General features: G+C 44.4%; 1 protein-coding gene across 1 annotated transcript in view; it reads right to left on the reverse strand.

Annotated features, from left to right (window-relative positions):
• The window catches only part of LOC138295473 (xanthine dehydrogenase/oxidase-like), a 794,335-nt gene that overhangs the window by 560,281 nt on the left and 206,153 nt on the right, over positions 1–27,901 (reverse strand). Inside the window, exons 13-14 of the mRNA XM_069233806.1 lie at positions 3,891–4,000; positions 1,761–1,945 (exon numbers count right to left, since the gene is read on the reverse strand). Coding sequence (XP_069089907.1) covers positions 1,761–1,945; positions 3,891–4,000 — 295 coding nt within the window. The remainder of the gene's footprint in view (positions 1–1,760; positions 1,946–3,890; positions 4,001–27,901) is intronic.

The raw sequence follows: 27,901 nt of genomic DNA on the forward strand, positions 1-27,901 counted from the left end.
TTGCCTGCAACATTGTTTCCACAGCTCCTTCTAGCGTCTGCAACATTTCCCTAGCTGTGCATCCTCCGAAGACAGCAACTCTTTGGCCTGCACAAGAAGAAGAAGGAATCTCCTTTGGAAGGAAGGAGTCACTCCCCTGCATCTGCAGGCACCAACAGCAACTACGACTGGCTGTGTGGATCCCCTCTCCTGCTGAGCTGCGTGGATCCTGCAACATGGGTGGTGGTCAGAAGTGGTCCAGACAGTCCTCTCTACCAACTGTCCATTTTGGGTGGAAGTAAGCCCTTGCCTTCCCACGCAGGATAGTAACCCCGTGCAAAGCGTCTTTTGCAGCTGCCAAGGCTTGCTTGAACTTCTTCCAAGGGATCTTCAGTCTTCATGTAGCTACAGCTCCCAGCACTCTTTCCTGTGATGTACAGCTCCCTCAGTGACTCTCCTGCAGCGTGGGACTCCTTTTTGTAGTGGTGCGTGGGCTCCATTTGCAGCTTCTGTGTCCCCGTCCTGTGGGACTCCTGTGCATGCTGTCCGTACTTTTGTGGGCTCTCTTTGATGCTGAGGGCCCCCTCTGACTCGAGGGTCCCTCTGACTCCCCCTCCTGGAATGAGTCCTCCTGGGCCTTGTTGGTCCCCGGCAGCACCACTTTCCACCAACCACGAGTTTTGCCTTTGCCAAGGCTTGTTGGTGGAATCTGGACACGCAAACTTGACTGCAATCTTCCTTATGCCATGGGACAGCACCTGCATCCTCGAGGAACTCGACTCCGCCTCCAGGGCTGCAGTCCTGACTTTCCTTCCTTACCGTTGACCGGCTCCTGCTATCCTCAGCTTGTTGGGTAGGGGCTCCTGTCCCCACTGGCCTCTGCTGTGTCTTCTGGACTTGGTCCCATCCTTCCACAGGTCTTCCTTTTCAGGAATTTAACATTGGTTTCTTGCACTCATCTCTGGATTTTGCAATTCTCTTCTTTTCTTCTAAGTGTGTGTTCTGGGTAAATTCTAGTAATTTACTCCTGCTTTCCTGGTTACTGGGGTGTGTTGTGGTACTTACCTTTGTGCTTTCCTGATACCCCCAGCGACCCTCTACACACTCCATTTACCTAGGTGGGGGTGACACTCTTGCATTCCATGTTTTTCATATATGGCCCCATAGGGCCTCTATTCTCTATTGTGTTTTACACTATTTGCACTGTTTTCGAACTATTCGTATGCCTATTTCTGACAACTTGTGTATATATCTTGTGTATTACTTACCTCCTAAGGGAGTATTGGCTCTATAGTAATTTTGGTGTTGTGTTACCATAAACAAATTATCCTTATTTTTGTAACACTGAGTGTATTCTTTCACGTGTGTAATTGCTGTGTGACTACAGTGGTATTGCATGTGCTTTGCGTATCTCCTAGATAACACTTGGCTGCTCATCCACAGCTATCTCTAGAGAGCCTGGCTTCTAGACACTGCCTACACTACACTAACAGGGGATACCTGGAACTGGTATAAGGTGTAAGTACCTTAGGTACCCACCACACACCAGTTTCCTACATCACTTATTTAATATATTTGCATGCAATAAATTCACTGGTGTGAACACCAGACTTCAAAAGGAGACCCTATATTAAAATAAAATACACTGTGGCAAGGTTAACCCATTTGTGAACTCACTTCCTTGAATTAAATATAGGACAGGAGCTCACTTATGCTTTCTCATGATGCTGTTCAGAAGGTAATGATTGCCACAGGAGTATAAGCTTAGTTTATATACATACCTTCCTATGAGGGCTGAGCATGTCTTCTTTGCAAGGACTGTCACAGGAGCCATTCCTCCATAACTGAGCTGCATCTCCTCCACCTGGCTGCTTCCTTCTTTAAAACACACCCGCATGCCAGAAGTGACGATGGCTATGTCATCCTCACGGCGCGAAGCTTGTTTGAAGGCAGAGAAAAACTCCAACTGCAAATCAAAATCAGGTGTGGAAAATATGTTGGATCAGAGATATTGGCTTCTCGGATATTGGCCATTGAAATTTTTCACGCCATGCTAGCTAGGTTTCACAGTAGTGAAAAAGCAACACTGATCCGGTTTAGTAAGGAAAAGCAAGAGTGGAGTACAATGTATGCCCATTTAGAAACTGGTTAAAATGACCTGAACTCTTCAGCACAAATCAGATACACAACATTTGGAGTTGAGATCATTGGGTCAGCACATTATCATATCATCACCATAAACATATAACTTAACTTCATGTGGCCAAGCAGCAATGGTACTGTGGATGTTTTTCTCAAGAATGGTAAAGAATTACTTATGCTGTGATGCACTTAGTCAGGGTGTTCTGAACAGAGATAACTATTGAACCAGCCACAGTTCCTAGCATAGTTCGAGCCCATTGTAAATTATTAAAGTATGTGTTTTGGAGGTTAACTTATTTGTTTTCAAATGGACTTGCATCCTTGATCTTGCATTTGTGTTAGATGATTCACAGAGTAGGTTGGTTTTGTAGATTTGGGTTGACTTGTAACATCAACGTTTGCCTTGAAAATGTGTTCTTGTCAGGTGTTTTATAGATCATTTATGCTTGGATTTACAAGAGTCCAAAATATGTAGAAACTATAATGCAATGTCTATAGTCAAAACAAGCACCAGTCCAGTAGAGTATGTACACTGTTAGAGCATGTTGGCTTAATTGAACTGTTTTAGGACCATGTGTCACTATGATTTTGGTTATATCAACCATGTATATGTGGGGTTCACTGGGGAAGGATTCCAGGGTCTCTGCAATTTGACACATCATCTTACTTTTGCTTGGAAGCATATACAAAGGGGAATTTAACTTAATCTTTCCTATGGACAGATATTTGTGTTAGCTGACACAGATTTCACTGGTGGATCTCTAACATTTATCAAAGCATGAATGTCTGTTCTTGATTAAATAAAGTCTTTCCAGGAAAGTTCCTTTCAGTCTGTTGAGTGAAACACAGTAAATCTCTATTCTGCTGCCTGTAAACCGTGTGGGTGCAGGGCTGTTGGCCTACTAAATCAGAAGGTCCATGACTCACCTCACACATTGTTCATGAAATTCAGTTCCAATATACAGCCAGGACCCTGTGCAGACTTAGGAAATGTGATCATGTTTCTAAAGCACTTCTCAAATTGCAATGACTGCTGGTAAGGAAACAAATTTGCTTCAAAATAGCTTGTTTAATCCACAAAGCTTTCCATACGTCAAAACCCTCTCTTTTGAATAGAACATTTATCAAGTATAATCCTGGTAGATCAATGGACAAACTACTATTTTTTGTTCCTAATATAATTTCAAGAAATTGTGTGGGAAACCCTTTTGAATGAAAGACTCATGAATGGAATAAAATTATTTTCAGGTCTAGAAGTAACCATAACTCCTGATATTCCGCAAGCTAAAGAAGGCATGTCTTTTTATATCATGCGCATTTTCAATCACCTTTTTAGCATCTGTAGTATTTTCTTCTACAACACTCAGGGCCTTATTGCTGTGCTTTATCAAATACAAAAATAATACCACAGTGGCTGCTGCGTTGCGTATCCTCTTAGAAAGAGATCCTCATAGTTAATGCAAAGATGCATGCAGAGCAACTGCATTTACACATCTAAAAGCAGTATAATCCTCATGGCAGGTGTGGCTACCGTGGTTTACTCATTTCAGTTTTGTACATGATCAGCAGAGCAGGGAGCCAAGTCATCAGAAAGTTAAATAAGTGAAAAAACAGAGGCTAAATATTTTGTTTAGTGGACTAGTTCTGTCAATGTGTAAAGATAACTTTAAAAACATCTTGCTTTTCCTAAAAAAAAACATGAATAACTTCAGTTACTACTGCATATTATACATTAAACAAGCCCACACTGCGTTAATTTAATATATCACCTTTCTGGTGTATGGAATTTCAATAGACAGCAATATTTCCTGGGGCTTCAGTGTTGTCTTTCTGTAACTGGTAAAAAAGTTTTCATCCATCTGTATAGTTCGCTGGCCCTCTACAGAAGAAGACGAGAAAGATAGGTGAAGGTTTTGAAACAGTCCAGCATGTTCTAGAATCAACAATTCATTTACTAGAGAAATATTTATGCATTGCACTGTTCTTACCATTTTTAACAGGCTAAACTCCCCAGACTGTAAGTAAATGCAGGATGCTTTTTGTTCTGGTTGTGAATTGGCATTCCACATGTACGTAGCATAAGCCCCAAAGCGTAAATAACATTAATTTTAAATCGTCTAAAGTTAAAACAATATTTGCTGACCTTTGCCCGCCTTTCCATCTCGTTTCAAATGTTCTCAGGTATGATTTATTTTAGTTCAAAGTAATTCACCAAACACATCGATTCTTCAAATTGAAATCTTTTTCAAAAACATTTTATGACACTTAAGAGTTTGCCAAGGAATTTTAGCAAATTGTGTGTGGAAAGATCACAACATTTCCTGCTTAGGGCTATTCAAGGGAAAATGAATGCCAATTTCAGAACCTTAGAAGAACTCTCTCTACTCGTCTCAGAAGTGGCTCTCAGATGAACCACATGAACGCTCTCTTTCCAAGCTACTAAGGGTGGATACCACAAGGGCACAGGGAATAGCAGCATCTCTAGATGTTTTTAATAGGCATTAATACTGTCACTCTCAACTATACAGCTTTTCCTCCCTAAATTTGGACCTGGTGTCCAAAGTGAGAGGCGAAGAAGAGGCGGAGGAAGAAGATGGGGAGGAGGACAAGGAAGAGGAAGGGGGAAAAGAAGAGGGACATTAATGTTTTGGATATTTATAAAGGGAGCACTATCCCTTTTGATAATAGCTTTTGATGTCACGTAACGCAGTGAAACTCACTATATTGACTTCATAAACATTCAAACTCGATCTGTAGTTTATAGACAGATCCCTTAAGAAGAATTTTAATTTGCTGAACCACCACAACATTTAAGTAAAAATAAAGGGAAAATCAATACAATTTAATTCTTGCATTTAGCAGGCCTCACAGCGCTAGCACATAGTTCAGACCCTACCTCATCCAGATTAAACAAACAGACAGGTTTAAGCTGCTTCCTACAAAGAAGACTTGACGCATTATGGCAAATTAAATGGAACTAACATCACAGAAGTCATTGGGCCCAATGTACGACCATTCCAGATTGCGACTCACAATTTGCAGTTTTTTTCGAGTCACAAGCAGAAATGTACAACAGTGTCAACCACACTGTTTGCATTTACAATGGGGTTCGCAAATGACTTACCTAATCAATATTTATGAGATACCTCGCAATTTGGGATCCCATTGGGTATTGTCGCACTCACAGGGATGGTGGCCTGCTGGGACAGCAGACCACCATGTCTGTGACTGCTTTTTAAATACATCCCGCATTCCTTAGAGGAAAACCGGATGCATTTCAAACAAAAAAATTTAAATTGGCGGTAACTACGATTGTTTTTTGCGACTGCAATTGCCGCCACAAAACAATCATACATGCAACTGCGACTCACAATTTGGAAGGTGTGCCCTTGGAAGGCCCTTCATAAATGCGAATCGAAATCCTTATTTTGCGAGTCGGTATTTGCATGCCAGTTCACAAAATAGGGATGGTACATTAGGAAAGGCCATTTTGCGGTCGCAAACTTGCATTGTACATCAGGCCCATTATCCCTTATTTTTTTATATTGTGCAATTACAAACAAAACTCTGTATTATCATCTTTATCCAATTCATAAATGTTAGACTTTTCATCCTTGGCGTGGTTTCCCCTAACTTTCTGCCTCTGTTTCCCAGGTCGTTGATGTGTGCTGGACTCTGTTTTTGCTGTTTTTGTTACTCTGGGCACTTTACCACTGCTAAGCAGTGCTGAAGGGCAAGTGCTCCTAAATGTGAATGTAATTGGTTCATCCATGATTGGCATATTTGATTTACTGGTAAGTCCCTAGTACAGTGCACTAGAGCTGCCCAGGGCCTGTAAATCAAATGCTACTAGTGTGCCTGCAGCACTGGTTGTGCCACTCCCACCTAAGTAGCAGTGTAAATCATGTCTCAGACCTGCCACTGCAGTGTCTGTGTGTGCAGTTTGTTAGCGCATCAGAGCCTTAATAAGTAAACTTACAAGGAGACCCGTTCAGGACGACAAACCTTTGGACCGCGTTTGGAGACTTCCCAGTACGAAGTATTTACTTTGGTAATCATCAATCAACAAATCAATAGACAATCAATAAGAATCAATAATTGAACACACCATGACCTTTCAGTCAGGAATAACCACACCAGTTTAATTAAGTGTTAGGATATTTATTTCCCTATTTGTAACAATCTAATATTATTTCTGTTAATCTCAATAGCAATAACACATCAAACACTATTAATTTGCAATCAGAGCGGAACTTAATCAATGCATGGATTATACTCATTCAGTAATTTGGCACATCATTAATATAAATCAACTTAGCAGATTCTTACTAGTACATGATTCAACAAAGCAAGAACTCAGTCATTTGTCTATTTGCATCAGATATTAGTGAACGCCTAACTAACCTCAAATTAGCATTAGCATGTTGGGCTTCATGCAAAACGTTTTAGTGAACACGAATTTAGAAAACATCTAAACTAAGGCCTCTATCAAAATAGCAGTTGGTACCTAGAAAGAAAAGGCAAACAGACAATTACAATTTGCATCGGATAGTTACCAATCCAACAGAGCAGCAAGCAGCGTCAGTCTTCGTCCTCAGGACATGAGTTCATCAGCATCGGGCAAAGTAGGACGGGGCAAAGTCTCAAGATAGCATAGCTAAGGAACATTACTTTCCTCAGATGGAGGAGAATATAATATCAAGCAAAACTGGGTAGAGGATGGTTTTTCTGAGGCGACAGGATAACTAAACTAAAGTATGGCAACTGGCAAAGTCTCTGAAGAACGACAGAATGGAAAATGTCTGATATGGCAAGAATGTCTTAGAGCAAAAGGAATGGCAAAATGCGAAGGCTGATTTCTTCTCAGGTCACACCGTTAAATCAAAACTGTCTAACTATTCCCTAATTCCTCATTGGATAAAATTTGGTGCATCCATATCTCTGTCCAATAATTTGCAAACAACTTACTCGAATTTTCCACAGTTCTCAGTTCCCATGTCACGGATTGGTCCATGTTATTGATGTCTTCAACGGTTGGAATGTCAGGTAGACAATGATACACTTTGCACCCCAGTCAGTGTCTTCATTGCCTTCTCCTAATATGGTTAACCTTGCACCTGTTACAAATTACACTGTTGCATCTAGCAAGAACATCGCCTTGAGCAAGCCGGTTCTCATGAGAAAGAATTTACTACGGCTACACACATATAACTCCTGGAACAATACAGCTTTGTGTCCTTCAGGAAAACAGCACACTACACGTTAGAAAACGCAATTCAAACATGAGGCCAGGCAGCTAGGCCCAAACCCTCACTAAATTAAAGCCCTTGTATTTAATAAAGCAAAACTCTTAACACACAACTCTAATTATGATATACTAATACAAATTCAAAACATTATTGCATTACAATTCAGAATTCATAAGTCTTTTTATTAGTCTTTGTATACATTGGTAGCCATTCCCTGTGGGCACATTTCAAACGTGTGCATTATTTTCTATGTTAACACATTTTCTATGCGGCTTTATCACACATTATACTTCAAGCTTTTCATATTAATATTGCTTTTAAAAGACACAATCCAACAGTTTTAAACTGTAAATTAGACTTGGCAAGTGTACCCACTTGCCAAGCCTAAACCTTCCCTTTTCCTACATGTAAGACACCCCTAAGGTAGGCCCTAGATAGCCTCAGGGGAAGGGTGCAGTCTACGGTCAAGGTAGGACACACAGTAATGTGTATTATATGTCCTGACAGTGAAATACTGCTAAATTCGTTTTTCACTGTTGCAAGGCCTGTCCCTCTCATAGGTTAACATGGGGGCTACCTTTAAATATGATTAAAGTGTAGATTCCCTTTGGGAGTGGATAGACATGTGGAGTTTGGGGTCTCTGAGCTCACAATTTAAAAATACATCTTTTAGTAAAGTTGATTTTATGATTCTGTGTTTGAAAATGCCTGTTTGTGGATTCCCTGTCTGGGTCAGTTTGACAGCTGGGCTGGTTGCACCTCTCACTAGACAGTGACACAAAGGGAGCTGGAGTGTAGTCTGCATTTCCTGATGAGCCATCTGTGCTAGGAGGGAGGAGAGGAGGGGTCACTTACACCTGAAAGGGCTGTGCCTGCCCTCACACAATGCAGTCTCCAACCCCCAGGTGTGCGTCTGAGGCCTGGCCTGGGCAAGGCAGGATTTCACAAACAAGAGAGACTTTTCTTTGAAGAGAGCCTACTTCAAAGGGCAAAATGGGTATAAGAAGGGCACCCAAAACCACAGACTTTAGAACACTTCTGGAAACCAAGAGGAACTTCTGCCTGGAGAAGAGCTGAAGAGCTGAGAAAGAAGAGCTGCCCTGCCTGTGACTGTGCTTGGTGGAGCTATCCTGCAGTTGCTGCTTGTACCTGTGCTAGAGGACAACGACTGGTCTTTGTGTGCCTTCCTTCTTGTGAAGAACTCTCCAAGGGCTTGATTTAGAGCTTGCCTCATGTTGTTTGAAGTCTCAGGGACCGCAAAGACTTCTCTCTGCCAGCACCTGGGGCCTCTGCCAAGTGGTGCCCATGCAGTTCTTGGGACCCTGAAAGGAGAAGCCGGCAGCCCAAGAGTCAGAAATCCACGTGCCAGACTCCAATCTGTGGCTGAAAAATCGACGCTCGCCCGCAACTCGACCGGAAGATCGACGCCCGCAGCTGGAGAAACAACGCACAGTATCGCTGACGGAGGCTGGTGAGATTGCAACCCGCGCTGCGTGGTTTTCGGATCATTGTGCGGCTGGATTTCTGATGCAAACACCGCTCGGCGTGTAAAAGCGACGCAGGGCCTGCCCGGACCCGAAAGTGCTGACTGGATTGACTCATCATTCTCCTGTAGAGAGAATAAACGACGCATGCCGACCTGACTGAAGGAGAAATGACGCAAGGTCTCACTCGCAAGTGATATTGATGCATCGCAAGCCCTTTTTGCCGCACACTCGCCCGTGCTGGGTTATTTTTGACGTGCCCAAGGTACATTTTCAAGCTAACAGCGTTAGCGTTGTGTTTTAAATTACATGAAGACTCTTTTTGCTTTTTAATTGATAACTTGACTTGTGTGTAGTGGATTTTTGTCATTTTGGTCTTGTTTTGTTTAGATAAATATTTTCTATTTTTTCTAAACCTGTGTTGTGTCATATTGTACTGTTTTCATCAAGTTACTGTGAGTGTTGGTACAAATACTTTACACCTAGCACTCTGAAGTTAAGCCTACTGCTCGTGCTAAGCTACCAAGGAGGTGAGCAGGGTTTAACTGAGGGTGATTCTCTTTTACCCTGACTAGAGTGAGGGTCCTTGCTTGGACAGGGGGTACCCTGACTGCCAACCAAAGACCACATTCCTAACAATAAGGCTGAAAGCCTTGGTATTCTGATGTTGAGCTCTGCAGGTTACTCGTGTATCTGTCCTGTAGCTGTAGTACCTCCAGAAACTATCTTGCTACAGAGTCCAATGTTCTGTGCACTGGCAGCAATTATGCCTGGGCTCCAAAGTAAGTAGGTACCCCCACCCAGGGTTAGTAGGTTCTTGGATCTAGGAGTGGGAGCTGATCTGTACAGGTCAATACAGCCCATAGACAAGATGCACACTGCACTATACCCACTCATTCTTAGAACACTGTACTCTCCTTTTGTTTACAACAACCTCACCCCCATCAAAAAAATGCTCACTTCTCTCCTGCACAAACTGCCCTGACTATCTTTACACTGCATGCACATATAGCATCCACTGCATGTATATTTCATACACAGCAGACTTCTGGGTAGCAGAACACAAAGTAACAGCATCTAGCTGCTGGGTACAGACGTGCTCTTTCCAGTTCAATGGACAGGAAGACTGAATTAGTTCATGTGTAATTCGAACCAATGTGTACACTGCAAATGGGTTCTTGTAGACCGCACCAAAATGCTCTTTACACAGGTACTCTTGACTCTCAGAGCTCCACTGTGCCACAGAGCGAGGTGTGGACTCCGAGAATAACACATTGATCGGGCACAACAAGGGCAGCAACAAGTCATTTGTTTCAATCACAGGACAGGTATAGTGGAAACTAAATGCACAACGCAAGAAGCTGGAGTACTAGATCTGCCGTGCATATACAGGCAGAGTGGAGACACAGGTGTACACTCCTTGGGCATATCACAGGCAGCACCAGGCTGAGGTCCACTGAGGCACAAAGCAGGCAGCCACGGTACAAGCTTCCGTCGGGAGCTCGACAGCTCCTGCCCAGTCGGCAGCAGAGCGGTATCTCTTCATTCATAGAAAGGGGACTGCACAAATGACAGCAGCAGGCAGAGCACGCCTACCTTTCCGCTTGCACTATCCTCAGAGGCATGTGTACTTTTCAGCCCCAGCCTCCAAAATTAAAACACACCACACACCTCACTTACAGTTCAATGCTGCTAAAATGGAGTGTGGAAGCCCTGTGGGTCCTGTTGTAATGAAAGGTATTATGGAGACTTACTGATGATGGCATTGCCAGAACTAAATGCCTGTTTGATAACCCCATGTCAAGTGAACCTAAAGATTTGCCTCAGCTTCCAAGTAGGACATGTCTGGGTTGTGGATATTAAAAAGCGTGCTAGTCCTTAAATCTGCCACGTAAGCTGGGAAGGCCCTTCTTCACTCCAGCCCTGTCCTGGTGCTCTGCTCTCATGTCTCATGTCTCTGACCTGCAACAGGTTCTTCCCTCACTCAAACCCCGAAGAATATGTGCATTATCCAGTCTGGGCACTCGCACAGCAGACCCAGGAAGGAAAACTACACATCACAAGTCATTTATTAACACAAATGCTAGGATTGGGGGCAAACAACACCTAAAACCGTGCAGAACTGATATTTATATAGGGAGGCTTTTGCCCCCGTTATAATCATAAAACTCTGAATAAGGTCACTCATGTCACAAACAACCTGCTTTTTTCCTAAAGCCCACGTGAAGCTGCCTCTACAGATCTAAAAATAGAATGACAGAGGCAACACGTTACTATAGTGGTTATGGATATCTGAGGCACATAATTTTCACCTCCTGGAATCAGTGGCATTTTAGGGATTTGGGGGCCCAGGGCAAGGTTTATATTGAGGGGCCATGTCTAGAACAAATTGAATAGTATTACTTGTTTTATGCTGAATCAAACTCACATGTTTCCAAACAATGCATAATCATATGTTGAATGTTCTATAAAAGGGTCACACAAAAACATTTAAGGGGGTCATTCCGCCAGGACCGGGGACCGTGGATGCACTGCCAAAAGGCTGGCGGTGCATCCAGGCCAATTCTGACCGTGGCAGTAAAGCTGTGGTCAGAAAAGGGAAACCGGCGGTTTCCCGCCGGTTTTCCCCTGGCCTGAAGAATCCTCCATGGCGGCGCTGGGGATTCCGACCCCCTTCCCGCCAGCCTGGTTCTGGCGGTTGTGACCGCCAGAATCTGGCTGGCGGGAACGGGTGTCGTGGGGCCCCTGGGGGCCCCTGCAGTGCCCATGCCAATGGCATGGGCACTGCAGGGGCCCCTTAACAGGGCCCCACAAAGATTTTCAGTGTCTGCACAGCAGACACTGAAAATCGCGACGGGTGCAACTTCACCCGTCGCACCCTTTCCACTCCGCCGGCTCCATTCGGAGCCGGCATCCCCGTGGAAGGGGGTTTCCCACTGGGCGGGCGGCCTTCTGGCGGTCGCCCGCCAGCCCAGCGGGAAACTCAGAATGACCGCCGCGGTCTTTTGACCGCGGTACGGTCTTCGGGCGGCTCCCGCCGCCTGCCAAGATTAGAATGACCCCCTATGTCTTGCCCTGGTCTCAAAAATCCTTAAGATGCCACTGGGTAGCGAAAGACCAAGTCAGAGGTAAAGATAGAGACAAGGGAGACACTTGAGGATAGGGGAAAAGGTAAAAAAAAAAAAAGCTCCAATCTCCACTTTCCCGGGGGCCTCTTGGAACGTGAGGCCCTGGTCAATCAATCAATCAGCATTTATAAACCACGACTTATCACCCAGGGGGATCTCAAGGCTGTAGCTGGGGGACGCGCATCAGTTGGTGAGCCGGATCTTGAGGTCCTTCCATAACTAAGCCAGCGAGAGGGACTGCCAGAGGTGGAGAGGTATCGTGTTCCAGGTCTGCGCTTCGAGGTAGGAGTAGGATCTTCCTCCAGCTGTGTTCTCCTGAATCTTGGGAATGGTGGCGAAGGCCAGTTGAGCAGAGTGGAGTTGTCTAGAGGCTGTGTAGAAGGACCGGTGGTGGCTGAGGTAGGAAGGTCAGATGTTGTGGTCAATTGCCCAATTTGCCTGCGCCTTAAAAAGTCTCTGCCTGGAATGAGTTTGATTGTACATGGGTCAAAGTTACCACTTGTGTACTGGAGAAAGAGGAACGAGTGCCAGGTTTTTGCATATGCTCTGGTTACAAGGTGACTTTATTCATGTTATCTAACCTAGTCAGATTTCAACAGCTTTCTTAAAATCACACACTTCAGTTTTATTGTTATGAGCGGAACTGAGAGCGGTTCATTTCTCTGGGCCCTTTACTCCCAGGACACTGCTATAAATTTGTCATTTGAAATTTCTTGCTCAAAGATGATCTGACGATTCAGGGATGGGTGTGGGGGCGTCAGTTTTTGCCGATAACAAAGGTCCTTGTTCCATAGTATGTTAGCTTGGTGCATAGAACTTTTACCTAGATATATGATTTCAACAACAGAGTGGTTTTAGATTGAGCATAAAGGAGATAGCCTTTTGCTTTGCCCAGTCCTGCATCTCTAACAATTACCATCAACAGGCATTCCAAAATATTCCTTTGCTTGATGATGTCTGTTTTGGTTTTTAAGCATTTTGCGGAATCATTGACTGGCTGGCTCCTTTCTGTAGCACTAATATTTAGGTCTCAGCTGCACACCTACTTGTTGCAGACCCTTGGTTTCCAATACATTTCATATTCTTGGAGTGGGCTTTGGGTTAGCTTTGCCTCCCAATTGTTTTGCTTCACCTGCCGAGGAGCATTTCACTCTCACAGTGTTCAAACTGACTGAGCTATACTCTTTCACTGCAGTCTTGAAAGTAGTCATTTTTATGTCGAAGTATACAGACTTTGCACCTTTATGGTTTGCTAACAACTTCTTTTGGCATTCTGAAAGCTCCCCTGAAAATGCATTCTGCCGATTGCTGACCACTGGCTTTGTGGTGTATAACTCACATTTGCCTGTTTTCTATTTGCTGGCTTTATTTGCTTTAGGCTGTCCATCTTGAGTTCATCTGTCTGGTAGAGCATCTCTTGTTTATTGTATCCTTCCGAGTGATCGTTTACTATAAACAGGCCTTTATACTTTGATCTTGTCACATCTGCTGTAAGGCCAAATGTCAGGATCTGTCTTCAAGGCAGCCTGGTGTTTACTCTTCTTTCTCTGATTTCAAAGTGAGAGAATTCATGTGACTATCTTGTTGTGAAACACAAAGGCTTTTTTCTAGCACACAACAAAAATGAACTGTGCTGATATTTCAGAATATATCAGAATTGGGAAAGTACAACTGATTTTTTTTTGCATTTTATAAGTGTGGTGAAAACAAATAGTTGATTACGGTAAAAAAACATCAATACACATTTCCACACATTATCGTGTGTGCGCAGTAATACTGCATGTCTGTGAAAATGTAATGGTCATTTCTATTGAAAAGGTGTTGTCTGTAATGGCAGTGTGCTACCACACCGTACATTCTCCACACTATGACACTACACTCTGCACCACTCCACCATACTCTACTCCACTCTATGTCATGCCACTCCATACTACAACATGCCATTCCACTCTACAACATGACAATCCGCATTCTGATATGCCATCCTGCTTTACGATACTCCACTCCGCTCTACGATATGCCACTCTGCCGCGCGACACTCCACAACACTTCAATCTACTACATGCCACTCCACTTCCCTTCACCCTATGACACACAACAACAGACCACTCCACTCTATATGTCCCTTTACACCAAACCACTCTACTGTATCAGGGGTGTGGAATTTATTAAAATATCTACTTGTCCAGGGGACAGGTTGCTTCTCAAATCTACTTGTCCTGTAAAAAGATCTACTTGTCCCTCTGGTGCCATGAAGTGTGGCGACAAATTATGGTGGCAATCTCATTATGTAAGAGCTCTGATAATAGCCTCTCTGATTATGCCAGGGCTACTACCATAGTAGGACTTGAATACTTGCAGTTTCAATCCCTACTGTAGCAATTTCCTTATTTTGCCACCTTTCTGCAGACCTGCATACTGGGGCTGGAGGAAGCAGTAAGCAATAGTTCCAGGGCTGTAATACCTTTGAGTCTGCAAACCTACTAACCTGCATGTTTTAAAGATTTTCACCAGCTTCTCTCTAATATTTTCCCGTAAAAGAAAGGTTGGAAATTTACTCCTGACAATGGCAGAATTAGAACTTCTTCCAGGGTTGGGAAGAAAGTGGCTTGAGGGAAAATGAACTTGCAAATGCTCAATAGATTTTCACATGAGCAAATCTACACATGCGTATTTATCCATGCTAAAATACAGTTCATAAATATTTTATTGGGGTACGATTTCCTGGTATACTCTTGAAAGCCACTAATTCAAAGACATATACCGTGGGTGCACTTTTGTGACTTTCTTTAAGAATTTGGGGCCACATGTAGGTAGGTTCAGATTTGCGACTCGCAATTTGCGAGTCGCAAATCCGAATGTAGGATGGTGTCCCTGACACCATCTGCGATTCGCAAGGGGGTCGCAAATGCCCACCTCATGAATAATCATGAGGTGGGTTGCAATTTGCGACCCCCTTGCGAATGGCGGCCCTCACAGGGATGGTGGCCTGCTGGAGACAGCTGACCACCATGTCTGTGACTGCTTTTCAATAAAGCAGTTTTTTTTTTTTGTAATGCAGCCCGTTTTCCTTAAAGGAAAACGAGATACATTACAAAAACGAAAAATGAAATGTTTTTGTTTCATTTTTTCAGAGCAGGCAGTGGTCCACAGGACCACTGCCTGCTCTGAATTTTTTTTTACAGTGACATTCACAAAGGGGAAGGGGTCCCATTGGGACCCCTTCCCTTTTGCGAATGGGTTAGCACCCATTTGAAATGGGTGCAAACTGCGATTGGTTTGCGCCCGCGGTCACAAAACAATCCTACATTGCACTGGGAGTCGCAATTAGGAAGGGAACACCCCTTCCTAATTGTGAGTCGCAAACCCGTTTTGCGATTCGGTAACCAGGTTACTGAATCGCAAAACTGGGTTTGTGCATCGCGATGTGCTTTTTGCACGTCGCAAACAGCGAAATTCGCTGTTTGCGACATGCAAAAAGCTACCTACATATGGGTCTTGGTCCCTAATTAGGTCTGGTGTTAACAAAGACATTTCGTTTTTATTAAACTTCTATTTCTCTCTCTATCGGCTGGCTTTACTGTGAGTGATGGCATTCTGCTCTTCCACAAGGAGCATATTAGCACCCAAAGTAGTTTTGTTCAGTGTCAGGAACTACAGCGGCAATCAGTGACGTAACGAAACTGGAGGGTGCCCCTTTGCAAAGAACATGGAGGAGCCCCCTCTTCAGACTCACTCAGGGCAGGTGCTGTGCTGAAGGGGTCCCCTGGAGGGCGGCTGCGGGGCCTTTGTAATGCCACTGGTGGCAACGTGTGCTTTTAGAGTTCAAAAACTTTTGGGGGGGTTTTTGCCAGTGTTTGTTACAATGTTGAGGGCCTGGTAGCTCCCACAACAATAAAGTGTTACAAAAGCCATGTCAAAACAAGACATGCATTGATGAAACTAAAAGACTTACAAAAATATGTCGGATCAGTTGACTTTTCTCAGTGTTTGTTTATTTTCATGCTTCACATAATCGTGTTGAAAATGGTTACACTGATTTTCCATTAGAAATATTTTTTGGAAACACTAGCATGCATCAACACATTTTACTAAATGACACTTCAAAGAAATAGCACCTAAAATTTCATGGTAGCGAAACTTTTTCCCTACTTGCATTTTTTCTGAACATTTTATTTTAAAAGCAAAGACTCTTCTCTCTTGCTTACAAGCTTCTGCAAACATTTGCATCTAATCAGAGAGCATTCTGGGAGCATTATACTTAGCCTCATAGCCTAAACTTTTCAAATGTGTGTACACGTTCTTTTTTTTTTGTACTGGAACCAACGTCAGTAGTGAAGTGTGACCTTAAAATATTTATGTACAGCACTCACCCTAATAATGAAGGCTTTCAAATAATGAACCATAAATACAAGTTCAAACAGCATTATCTTTTGGAAACACATTACCTCAACTGCAGAGAGTTCCACTCTCTGTAAACTGGCAGCCAAAGGGTTTGTGCTGCAGAGGGTTGGGCCTACTTGTCTCAAGGACAAAGAAGACATGAAAACTTGTTGCCCTTGACCCCAAACAAGATGTCCCGGGCGTCAGGCGATAAGAATTCCACATCCCTGTGTATGCCACTCTACAACCTTTCACCCCACTCCAATCTACCCTCCTCGAATCCAGTCTACCCCTCTCCACCCCAATCTACAAAAACCCACCCAAATCTACAACAATCCACCACACTCCAATCTAGCCCACCCTATACCACTCCAATCTATCACGCCCCAATCCAATCTACCCCACTCCACTTCAATCTACCTTACTACAATCTGCCCTATGCAATCTACCCCACTCTATACCACTACAATCTACCCAACTCCACTCTAATCTATCCTAATCCATCCCATTCCACTTCAGTTTACCCCAATCCACTCTAACCCACTCCACTAAATCTAACCCACTCTACCCACTCCACTTCCAATTACCTCACTCTACTCAACTCTACCTATCCCACTCCACTCCAGTCCAGTCTACTTACTCTACTCCAATCTACCCAGGTCTATTCCAATCCTCACCACTTACCCCGCTCCACTCTACCTCAATCTACCCCAATTCATTCCAATCTACCAACTTCACTCCAATCTACCCCAAGCTACTCCAGTCAAATGTATCCCATTCTATCCTATGCCATTTCACTACAATCTACCACACTCCAGTCTACCCCACGCAATTCCAATTTACTCCACTCCACCACAATTTACACCAATCTACACCAAGACACCCCACTTCAATCTACCCAAGTCTATCCTACTCAAATATACCTCACTCCAGTTCCATCTATCCTACTCCACTCCATCAACCGCATTCCACTACAATCCACCACAATCTACCCCTCCTCTCCAATATACCCCACACCACCCCACTGTACTCCAATCCACCCTCCAACTGCAATCTACCCCACCCCACTTCAGTGTACCACAGTCCATGTACCTCACTGCAATAAAACACTGTAAGGAAATGCCTCCTTGGCATGGTTACCCCCTGACTTGTTGCCTTTGCTGATGCCAAGTTATGATTTGAAAGTGTGCTGAGGCCTGCTAACCAGGCCCCAGCACCAGTGTTCTTTCCCTAACCTGTACCTTTGTTTCCACAATTGGCACACCCTGGCATCCAGGTAAGTCCCTTGTAACTGGTACCCCTTGTACCAAGGGCCCTGATGCCAGGGAAGGTCCCTAAGGGCTGCAGCATGTCTTATGCCACCCTGGAGACCCCTCACTCAGCACAAACACACTGCTTGCCAGCTTGTGTGTGCTGGTGGGGAGAAAATGACTAAATCGACATGGCACTCTCCTCAGGGTGCCATGCCAACCTCACACTGCCTATGGCATAGATAAGTCACCCCTCTAGTAGGCCTTACAGCCCTAATGCATGGTGCACAATACCATAGGTGAGGGCATAGGTGCCTGAGCACTATGCCCCTACAGTGTCTAAGCAAAACCTTAGACATTGTAAGTGCAGGGTAGCCATAAGAGTATATGGTCTGGGAGTCTGTCATACACGAACTCCACAGCACCCTAATGGCTACACTGAAAACTGGGAAGTTTGGTATCCAAATTCTCAGCACAATAAATGCACACTGATGCCAGTGTACATTTGATTGTGAAATACACCCCAGAGGGCATCTTAGAGATGCCCCCTGAAAACATAGCCGACTTCCAGTGTGGGCTGACTAGTTTTACCAGCCTGCCACACACCAGACATGTTGCTGGCCACATGGGGAGAGTGCCTTTGTCACTCTATGGCTAGTAACAAAGCCTTTACTGGGTGGAGGTGCTTCTCACCTCCCCCTGCAGGAACTGTAACACCTGGCAGTGAGCGTCAAAGGCTCACCCCATTTGTTACAGCACCCCAGGGCACTCCAGCTAGTGGAGATGCCCGCCCCCCTCTGGCCACGGCCCAACATTTGGCGGCAAGGCCGGAGGAGATAATGAGAAAAACAAGGAGGAGTCACTGGCCAGGCAGGACAGCCCCTAAGGTGTCCTGAGCTGAGGTGGCTCTGACTTTCAGAAATCCTCCATCTTGCAGATGGAGGATTCCCCCAATAGGATTAGGGATGTGCCCCCCTCCCCTCAGGCAGGAGGCACAAAGAGGGTGTAGCCACCCTCAGGTCTAGTAGCCATTGGCTACTAACCCCAGACGTAAACACACCCCAAGATTGAGTATTTAGGGGCTCCCAGAACCTAGCAAGATAGATTCCTGCAACCTGAAGACGAAGAAGGACTGCTGACGTGAAAGCCCTGCAGAGAAGACGGAGACACCAACTGCTTTGGCCCCAGTCCTACCGGCCTGTCTCCCCACTTCAAGAAAAACTGCAACAGCAACGTGTTCCCCAGGGTCCAGCGACCTCTGAAGCCTCAGAGGACTACCCTGCATCTAAAAGGACCAAGAACTCCCGAGGACAGCGGCCCTGCTCCAAAGAAGAAACAGCTTTGCAACAAAGAAGCAACTTTTAAAGACCACACGTTTCCCGCCGGAAGCGTGAGACTTTGCACTCTGCACCCGACGCCCCCGGCTCGACCTGCGGAGAAACAACACTACAGGGAGGACTCCCCAGCGACTGCGACCCTGTGAGTAGCCAGAGTTGAGCCCCCCCAGCGACGCCTGCACAGGGAATCCAGAGGCTCCCCCTGACCGCGACTGCCTGCTTCAAAGAACCCGACGCCTGGTTAAGACACTGCATCCGCAGCCCCCAGGACCTGAAGGATCCGACCTCCAGTGCAGAAGCGACCCCCAGGTGGCCCTCACCCTTGCCCAGGTGGTGGCTACCCCAAGGAGCCCCCCCCCTTGCCTGCCTGCTTCACTGAAGAGACCCCTGGGTCTCCCATTGAACTCCATTGTAAACCCGACGCCTGTTTGCACTCTGCACCCGGCCGCCCCGTGCCGCTGAGGGTGTACTTTTTGTGCTGACTTGTGTCCCCCCCCCGGTGCCCTACAAAACCCCCTGGTCTGCCCTCCGAAGACGCGGGTACTTACCTGCTGGCAGACTGGAACCGGGGCACCCCCTTCTCCATTGAAGCCTATGTGTTTTGGCCACCACTTTGACCTCTGCACCTGACCGGCCCTGAGCTGCTGGTGTGGTAACTTTGGGGTTGCTCTGAACCCCCAACGGTGGGCTACCTTGGACCCAACTTTGAACCCTGTAGGTGGTTAATTACCTGCAAAACTAAAACACTTACCTCCTATTGCCATTTGTGTGAAAACTGTACATGCTATTTTGCTAATTCAAAGTTCCTAAAGTTTCTGAGTGAAATACCTTTCATTTGAAGTATTACTTGTAAATCTTGAACCTGTGGTTCTTAAAATAAACTAAGAAAATATATTTTTCTATACAAAAACCTATTGGCCTGGAATTGTCTTTGAGTGTGTGTTCCTCATTTATTGCCTGTGTGTGTACAACAAATGCTTAACACTACCCTCTGATAAGCCTACTGCTCGACCACGCTACCACAAAATAGAGCATTAGAATTATCACTTTTTGCCACTATCTTACCTCTAAGGGGAACCCTTGGACTCTGTGCATACTATTTCTTACTTTGAAATAGTGCATACAGAGCCAACTTCCTACAAACAGAGTCTACCCCACTCCACTCTGTCCCACTCCACTCAAATGTACCTTAATCTACTCCATTCCAATCTACCATACTCCAAACCACTCAATCTACCCTACTCCACCCCAATCTACCCTACTCCAACCTACTCCACTCCAATCTACACCATTCCACTCCAGTCTACCCCAATCCACACCATTGCAAAACTGCCCTACCCAAATTTTCTTCAGACAACTCCACTCTACCCCAATCTATCCCACTCCACACAACTCCAATCTACCTCACTCTACTCTACTCCATTCTACACAACTATACCCCTCTCTACTCTACCCCAACCTACTTCACTCATATCTACCCCACTCCACCCCACGTCACTAACTTTTAGTCATGCTAAACAGCAGCCACACTGGTGTACAACATGGCTAAAACACATTGCCAAAGCAAATAGCTCTCGCAAAGGTGAGACCTAACCTACTAACTTTGGCAATTCTTGCTGGTCTTTATATCAGCGCTCTATGGGATTTCATAGGTTTACTTCCTCTAACCAACTTCTTTTCATATTATTTTTTAGAAGAAGCTGCAGCAGCTGCAAAATGCTACTGGGCACCTACACTTTGCTTGTACTACCCTGATTACCATCCCAATCACTGTTTTATTTATGTACTTTTTTTGTGCGCATGTGTCACAACACACGTCTTATGTGTCAGAGCACACACATCAGTGCCCGTCCTGGAATGGGTTTTCTTTAACAGAAAACCCATTGCAAGATTAACAGTCATGCATATGCATGCATCTTGAGTCATGTGATTGCAAGCAAGTGGCAAAAGCAGTGGCAAACCCAAAAGCTCTGACGCAGACAGATGACTTCTACTGGCTTTGCCAGTCCTTGTTTCATGTTGAGGACATGCACTGCAGGCTCATTTTCCACTTTCAGCAGTCTGTCTGTTTAATGTTTTCAGAGTTCAAATGCCGTAATTTTGCAATACTCCGAATATGCCATGACTGAGAACATAGGGCCAGATTTAGAACTTGGCAGGGGGGTTAGTCCGTCACAACGGTAACGGATATCCCATTCACCAAAATCTAAATTCTATAGGAAATAAAGGACGTTAGATTTTGGCAGACAGGATATATGTCACCACTGTGGCAGAGTAACCCGTCTGCTGAGTTCTAAAGCAGGCAAATAATCAGATCCACCCTGAAGTGATATCACACAGGGTTTGACCCTGATGAAATCACAAAGTGGGTAGAAAAATGATACCGTAATGACATAAAATAACTCCAAACTCCTACAGAAGCAATTTAAAGAGCTCTTTGCTAGTAGTATATACTGGAGTGAGGTGCACATCAGAATCCATTGCTCTATTCCTGGATATGATAGATACTCAGAAGATGCTGCATTTCAAACCTAAGGTTCTTAGGAGCATGGTGGTTAATGTGCAAACTGAGACTCAGAGAGACCTTTACAGACAGTCAAATTTCAGAGCCTACAAATCTGTAGTTCAGACCTTTATCAGAGATCAGTACTTTAAAAGGTAACGTGAGTGTGATGGATATGTCTTTACAACCTGGATACAGGTTTATCAAATACACACACACACATATATATATATATATATATATATATATATATAAACCTCCTTTGGTATAAGTGATTCACACATTAGCTCATAACAGAAAAGTATGCATGTTCTCCTAGAAAGCCAGGTGCTGTATTAGACAAGGTGCCAATGTGCCCCGGTGGCACACTTTCCACACCCCTGGATCACTTTTATATTAAAGGGACAACAGATGCTTGCAAGGCCACTTATGTGATACAGATTGCACTGGTGAACATATAGCACCAGTGCCATCCTAAGGAGCTGTTGTCTCATTTGCACTGGGGCATGGGCCAATGCAAATGAGGGAAACTCTTTGCTTCTGTGATGGTGTGGTAGTATGGACACAGGTTCATGCACACAGGGCCCACCAGAGAGGGGTTTAGGCGGCCCCGTGACCCTCCAGACATCCCCCTGCAGGTGCGTGTAGCCATTCACTATATCCGTCTGCAGGGGATCTCTGTCCCCCATTGTAAAGCAGGCTGCGTGCCACGCGTTTTGGGAAAGACGGAGTGGGTGCTTCAGGCAGTTTCTCTGCCTGACACTAATGCAGTGCAGTCACAAGTTTGCATCTGTCATGGGGGCAGCACATTATCTGTAAAAGGACACACTATCCTTGTTTGCAACTCAAGGAACTAGTAAAAGGTCAAATACAGTGCAAACAAGGACAGTCCGCCTTTTACATAATGTGGCAGTCACTGACCAGTCCAGTAACAGTTGTGACCTTGTTACTGCAAGTTCGTCCATCAAGCGGGTGATACAACTCATGACTACCTTTTGAAATTCTGACAACCGCCTTCCTGTGACTTTTCCTCATAAGAGGTACACAAAATTTTGTAACCGACAATTCAACAATAACCACTTCTCGTAATAAGCTGCTTCTGACAAATATAACCCTTGACAATGTCTGTAAGACGAAATACAGATCAGTTGTACTGTCCTTCAATAAGTCTTCTACTGTATCTACATCTGGTCACAGGATTAGGTTTTGTCCTCTAAGAAGTCTCCTATTGTCTCTAAATCTGATCACAGTCTCATATTTCTAGTCTTGTCTATATGTGCCCTTCACCATATATGTCTCTACATCAGCTACGTGCATCTGTGCAATTTGAAACATGTTCTCTTAAAGACAAAAATAATAAGAACATTTGACCCACTCTACTATTTGTGAATTGTTGATAACATACTTACACTAAACTTTTGGATTATAACCTTTTCGGTGTGCTCCAGGCCCCTTTCTTAAAATTCAGCCCTATAATGGATCATGCCATAGAACCCCATCTATGGAAACTGGGAGCATGAGAGGTTGGGGAGATGATTAGCCAATGCCCTTATCACATGATCAGGGTGGCAGATCCCTAACTTCACTACACTAGCCAGTAAAGGCTGTGCAAGAGTTTAGCTCCTGCCAAGACTATGCCGACTGAATCCAATCTCTTTTCTATTTGCCACGTGCTGAGAAGGTTATTATTTGTGTGCATTTAGCAGTTGTATAATATGACACTAGCGGAAAAGGCAGCAGAGTATTGCACGGGTGAAAGGAAGCCTCATGTATTTATCTGTAAAAGCATCTGCCATGACCTCCTGAGTAGGCACCTTTGATCATAATCCACCTATTTACAATCTATTTCTCGATTCAGGAAATCCTGCTTGGGAGACTGCAGTTTTTCATTTCAGGCCCACATCCTTTGGATTCAATTGCCTTGGTGTCTGTTTACTTGGTCTTCCTCATGAGCTTTTACAATAGACTCCTTCTTGTTTTTCCTAGAGCTTTCTAAAATGTAATAGCGCAGAATTATCATCTCTCACCACAGTACCAAGAAACCTTTTGGTGATTGTGTTCTCTATAATAGTCGACAACATAAACTCACACCATGGCACTGAGAGAAATGTCTTCATTGGCTCAGTGGTAACAGAATGTGTGCTGAATGAAAGTCTCCTGGACATGGTCGGAATAGCTGAGCCCAGAGTGGATATCCTGTGATGTATTGCAGACCAGTTTACAAAGCTGTACTTTAGTTAATTTTACATCCATAAGGCAACCAACTTTAGTATAGCTGCTGAAGTCTTCTATGCCTCATGTGATGAAGATTCTCCGCGATGGATTCTGATTCCAAAGAGGCGCTGGGAATTTAGTCAAGAAAGTTTCTTTGTGGCAATTCTCTGGCCAGAGGAAGGCTGAACCTTGCTACAGACCTATTTTTAGAATGATCATGCAAATAATCATTACACAGTTATGGCTTAGAGGGGGATGAGTTTTCATCAAATAAACACTGCCCTCTAGTCATTCTGCATATTATTTGTCCACTGTATCCCAATCAGATTCCTCTAATTCAAATAGACTTGAGAGTAACCTCAGCACAAAGCATAAAGTTTGTTTCCGTTGGGGAAATTAGTTATTAACAGGTTTTGTTTCAATTTCAAGATTGCATAGGCTAAGCCATGAATGAGAAAAAAACCTCAAAATGAAAAATAAATCTTTGTTTTAACTTCAATGGTGAACTTCATGTAAACGGAGGAGGGACTCAACCCCTAGAAGATAATAATGTTCATTTTAAAGTGTGTAATTTAAAAGCTGACAATATCACAACAAATAACTGTTGAGATCACCTCTCAAGTAAATAAAATGGTGAGCTTCACAGCTGGTACAACTTCCATGTTCTTTTTTTTTTTTTACAGGCATCAACTCTGACAACTTAGGCTCACTAACATGACCACCACATTGTCCAATCAATCAATCAGGATTTATAAAGCACGGCAAATCACCTGTGAGGGTCTCAAGGTGCTGGTGTTGCTAGCTACTTCGCGGTGCTCTGTTCATTTGAGTAGCCATGTCTTGAGTCCTTTCCTGAATTCCCAGAGCGATGCAGTGTTCCTAATGTGCAGAGGAAGGCTGTTCCAGGCTTTTGCCGCCATGTGAGAGAAGGAGCGTCCTCTGCGGTTGGATCAGCAGATTTGGGGCTGTATCTGCGAGAAAGAGGAAGGCGGATCTCACAGGGGCCTGGTCAGTTGGTGGAAGGTTATTCACTTGCTGATGTTTTTTATGGCTGAGGGCTTTTTATGAGTGGGTCAGCATCTTGAACTGGCATCTCTTTGGATCGAGAGCCAGTGAAGCTTCTTAAGGTGCAGGGTGATGTGAGTCCATCTGGGAAGGCCAAGGATGAGTCTTGCTGCTGAGTTTTTGTGTTGTCTGTTGTCTCTTCAGGACACTTTGCAGAGCAGAAGCATCTCCCTTTATAACAATAGGATTATCCTCATCAGACCGCAACCTAGAAATATTTGATGATACTTTCCCTCTCATCAAAAAACACTGTGACTAATACCAAAACCACCCGCTCTCAAGTCCGTCCTAGCCCTGCATCCAACCTACAGTATCCCCAAGAACTTTACTTGCGTATCCTCACCATATCAAAAGCCCCAGCCCTTTCCATCCCTTGGCCCTCCACAGTGTTCGACATGCACAAAGCTAACTCTTCACCACTACCTGGCGAGTCTGAGCCGCCCTCTATCATTCACAAAACTAGACTGCATTCGCACTACACCTCTAGGAGCAGCTATCTCAGAGTTACAAAGCCACAGAAGTAACACCTTCACCCCAACTATGCTCCCGCCCCACACCATGGCTCAACCGATGACACACCCAAAGTCTGAACTCCCAATCCTACCTAGCAACATGACCCATATGACCCCAGTTCTCCCACTCAGCTCTCGAGATCTCTTCCTCCGCTCTTCGTGCCTACTTCTAGCTCCAACCTGACTTCCCCTCCACTGGTTCTCCCATGCCAGCAGTATTACAACACCAAGCCTTGAACACCCCCCAACCTCCTTGACCCCTGCTCCAAGACTCAACAACTTGTTCCCAGACCTCACTAGGATCTATACCCAAGGGGATCACACGAAACCTTCTACAACCCAAGGCAGACCTACAAAGCTTAATATACATCAGAGGTGATCAACAATCGTGGCTGAACAGGACATCGAGAATGAATAGTCTTAATCACGACCAATCCACCAACCACCTCATTTGATGTCCATCACATCCCCAATCAACATAATCTCACCACCCCAACATCTCCTCACCCAAGAGGGAGAAATTTACTTAACCCCAACGCTCCCACTTGGCACTTTAGACTGAAAGATCCACCATCTATGCTAGAATTATTATTGCAGATCGGATGCTGCACGGGCTTCCTCCGACATTGGGACCTGCAGTTCATCGCATTCCTGCCCCACACAGACACGAATAACACATTGCTGGAGCTGGGCGTTGGGCGTAGATTGTAATATACACCTTAGAAATCCCTTAACGGCCCTATGCTTCACGGATTTCCTCCCCCTTTGGGATTTACATTTGGCCACCTGAAGGCAGAATATATGTAGCACTTTGAGACTTACAAATGGCTACCCGGCAGCGACCTACTTCGAGCACAATAGTGGCCTCCCATTACTTTACAGAGATTTAACTTATCATTCTAACATAGACATTACTGCCTGGTCATCACTATTCATCTCGGACGGTTACTTATTACGACCAATTGGCTAAGAACCTAGGTCTTCCGGTTCTTGCTGGCATTTTTATAATTTATGTACAATATCCCTCACACTCAGGCTGTTTCTTGTGTCCTGAGGATGATCCTTTTTATTCATTTATGAATCAAAATGTCGCTGACTAGAGTACAAAGACACTATGTAATATTATGATGCATACATGAGCTTTGGTACTTTTAACCATGCTGGCATGGATTTGTCACATATGTAAGCCTGAGTCATTATGACTTAGATGTGGATGTTGCCTTTTTGATTGCAATAAGCATGGTTACATTGGCTAACGGATGTCTTTTAATTTATTTAATGTCTTTTGTTTTCTGGCTCCTACTTTGTATTTCTACAGTATAAAAATATGTGATTGTCTATTGGGCAAAAATTATAGGTCGGATTGTATTCCTATTTATAATTGTGTCCTTACGCCTGTACGAGGGCCCAGTTATCCATGAAAAAGTCATGACCCCTGGGGACATCCCCAAAAACAATGCTTAGTGGAACTTATTCAAAACCTTTGAGGAAAGCATCATTCTTAAAATTCTAGCAGCACTGAAACCTTCAACCTACTTCAACAACCCTCTGCTTTCTAATTTCCCAAGTGAGCTCAAATCATCTACACTCCCACTTTGGAAAAAACTAGTAAATGCTTGTCTAGTTCAGGACACTATCCCTGACTGCCTGAAGTCTGGAAAGGTTGCCCCAATTCCGAAACAACCCACTGCATATCACACAGACCTAAAGAATTTCCGCCCAATCTCCAACATTCTGACTCTGGTGAAGCTCCTCGAAAAATGTGTACAGGTTCAACTATGTAACCATATAGATCAATTCCGATTTCTCTCTTAACTCTGCTGCAAGCCTCATCACAGAATCTAAAAGAAGCAACCACATCACCCCCGATATGAAATCTCTAAACTGGTTTCTTTATGAAGAAAGAATACAGTTAAAAATTGCCTGCATGACCCATACACTTCACTACTCCGAGATACCTCACACAGAAACTGGAGCTTTCGGATGGCCGCAGATCCTCCAGAGGTTCCAGAACCTTACTGTTGAAACCATAGTGTTAGACCTGACAGCCTTAGAGTGGTCATCCCTAACTTTTTGCCTGCCTCTCTCCACTTTTGAGATACTGTTTTTGCTGGTTTTAAGACTCTGCACACTTTACCACTGCTAACCAGTGCTAAAGTGCATATGCTCTCTCCCTTTAAACATAGTAACATTGCATCATACCCCACTGGATCCTTTAATTTACTTATAAGTCCCTAGTAAAGTGCACTATATGTGCCCAGGGCCTGTAGATTAAATGCTACTAGTGGGCCTGCAGCACTGATTGTGCCACCCACTTAAGTAGCTCCTTACCCTTGTCTCAGGCCTGCCATTGCACGGCCTGTGTGTGCAGTTTCACTGCCAATTCGACTTGCCATTTAAAAGTACTTGCCAAGCCTAAAACTCCCCTTTTTCTACATATAAGTCACCCCTAAGGTGTGCCCTAGGTAACCCCTAGTGCAGGGTGCTGTGTAGGTAAAAGGCAGGACATGTACCTGTGTAGTTTACTTGTCCTGGTAATGTAAAAATCCTAAATTCGTTTTTACACTGCTGTGAGGCCTGCTCCCTTCATGGGCTAACATTGGGGCTGCCCTCATATATTGTTTGAGTGGTAGCTGCTGATCTGAAAGGAGTAGG

The sequence above is a fragment of the Pleurodeles waltl genome, chromosome 5 (assembly GCF_031143425.1).
Source record: "Pleurodeles waltl isolate 20211129_DDA chromosome 5, aPleWal1.hap1.20221129, whole genome shotgun sequence".
Taxonomy (NCBI): domain Eukaryota; kingdom Metazoa; phylum Chordata; class Amphibia; order Caudata; family Salamandridae; genus Pleurodeles; species Pleurodeles waltl.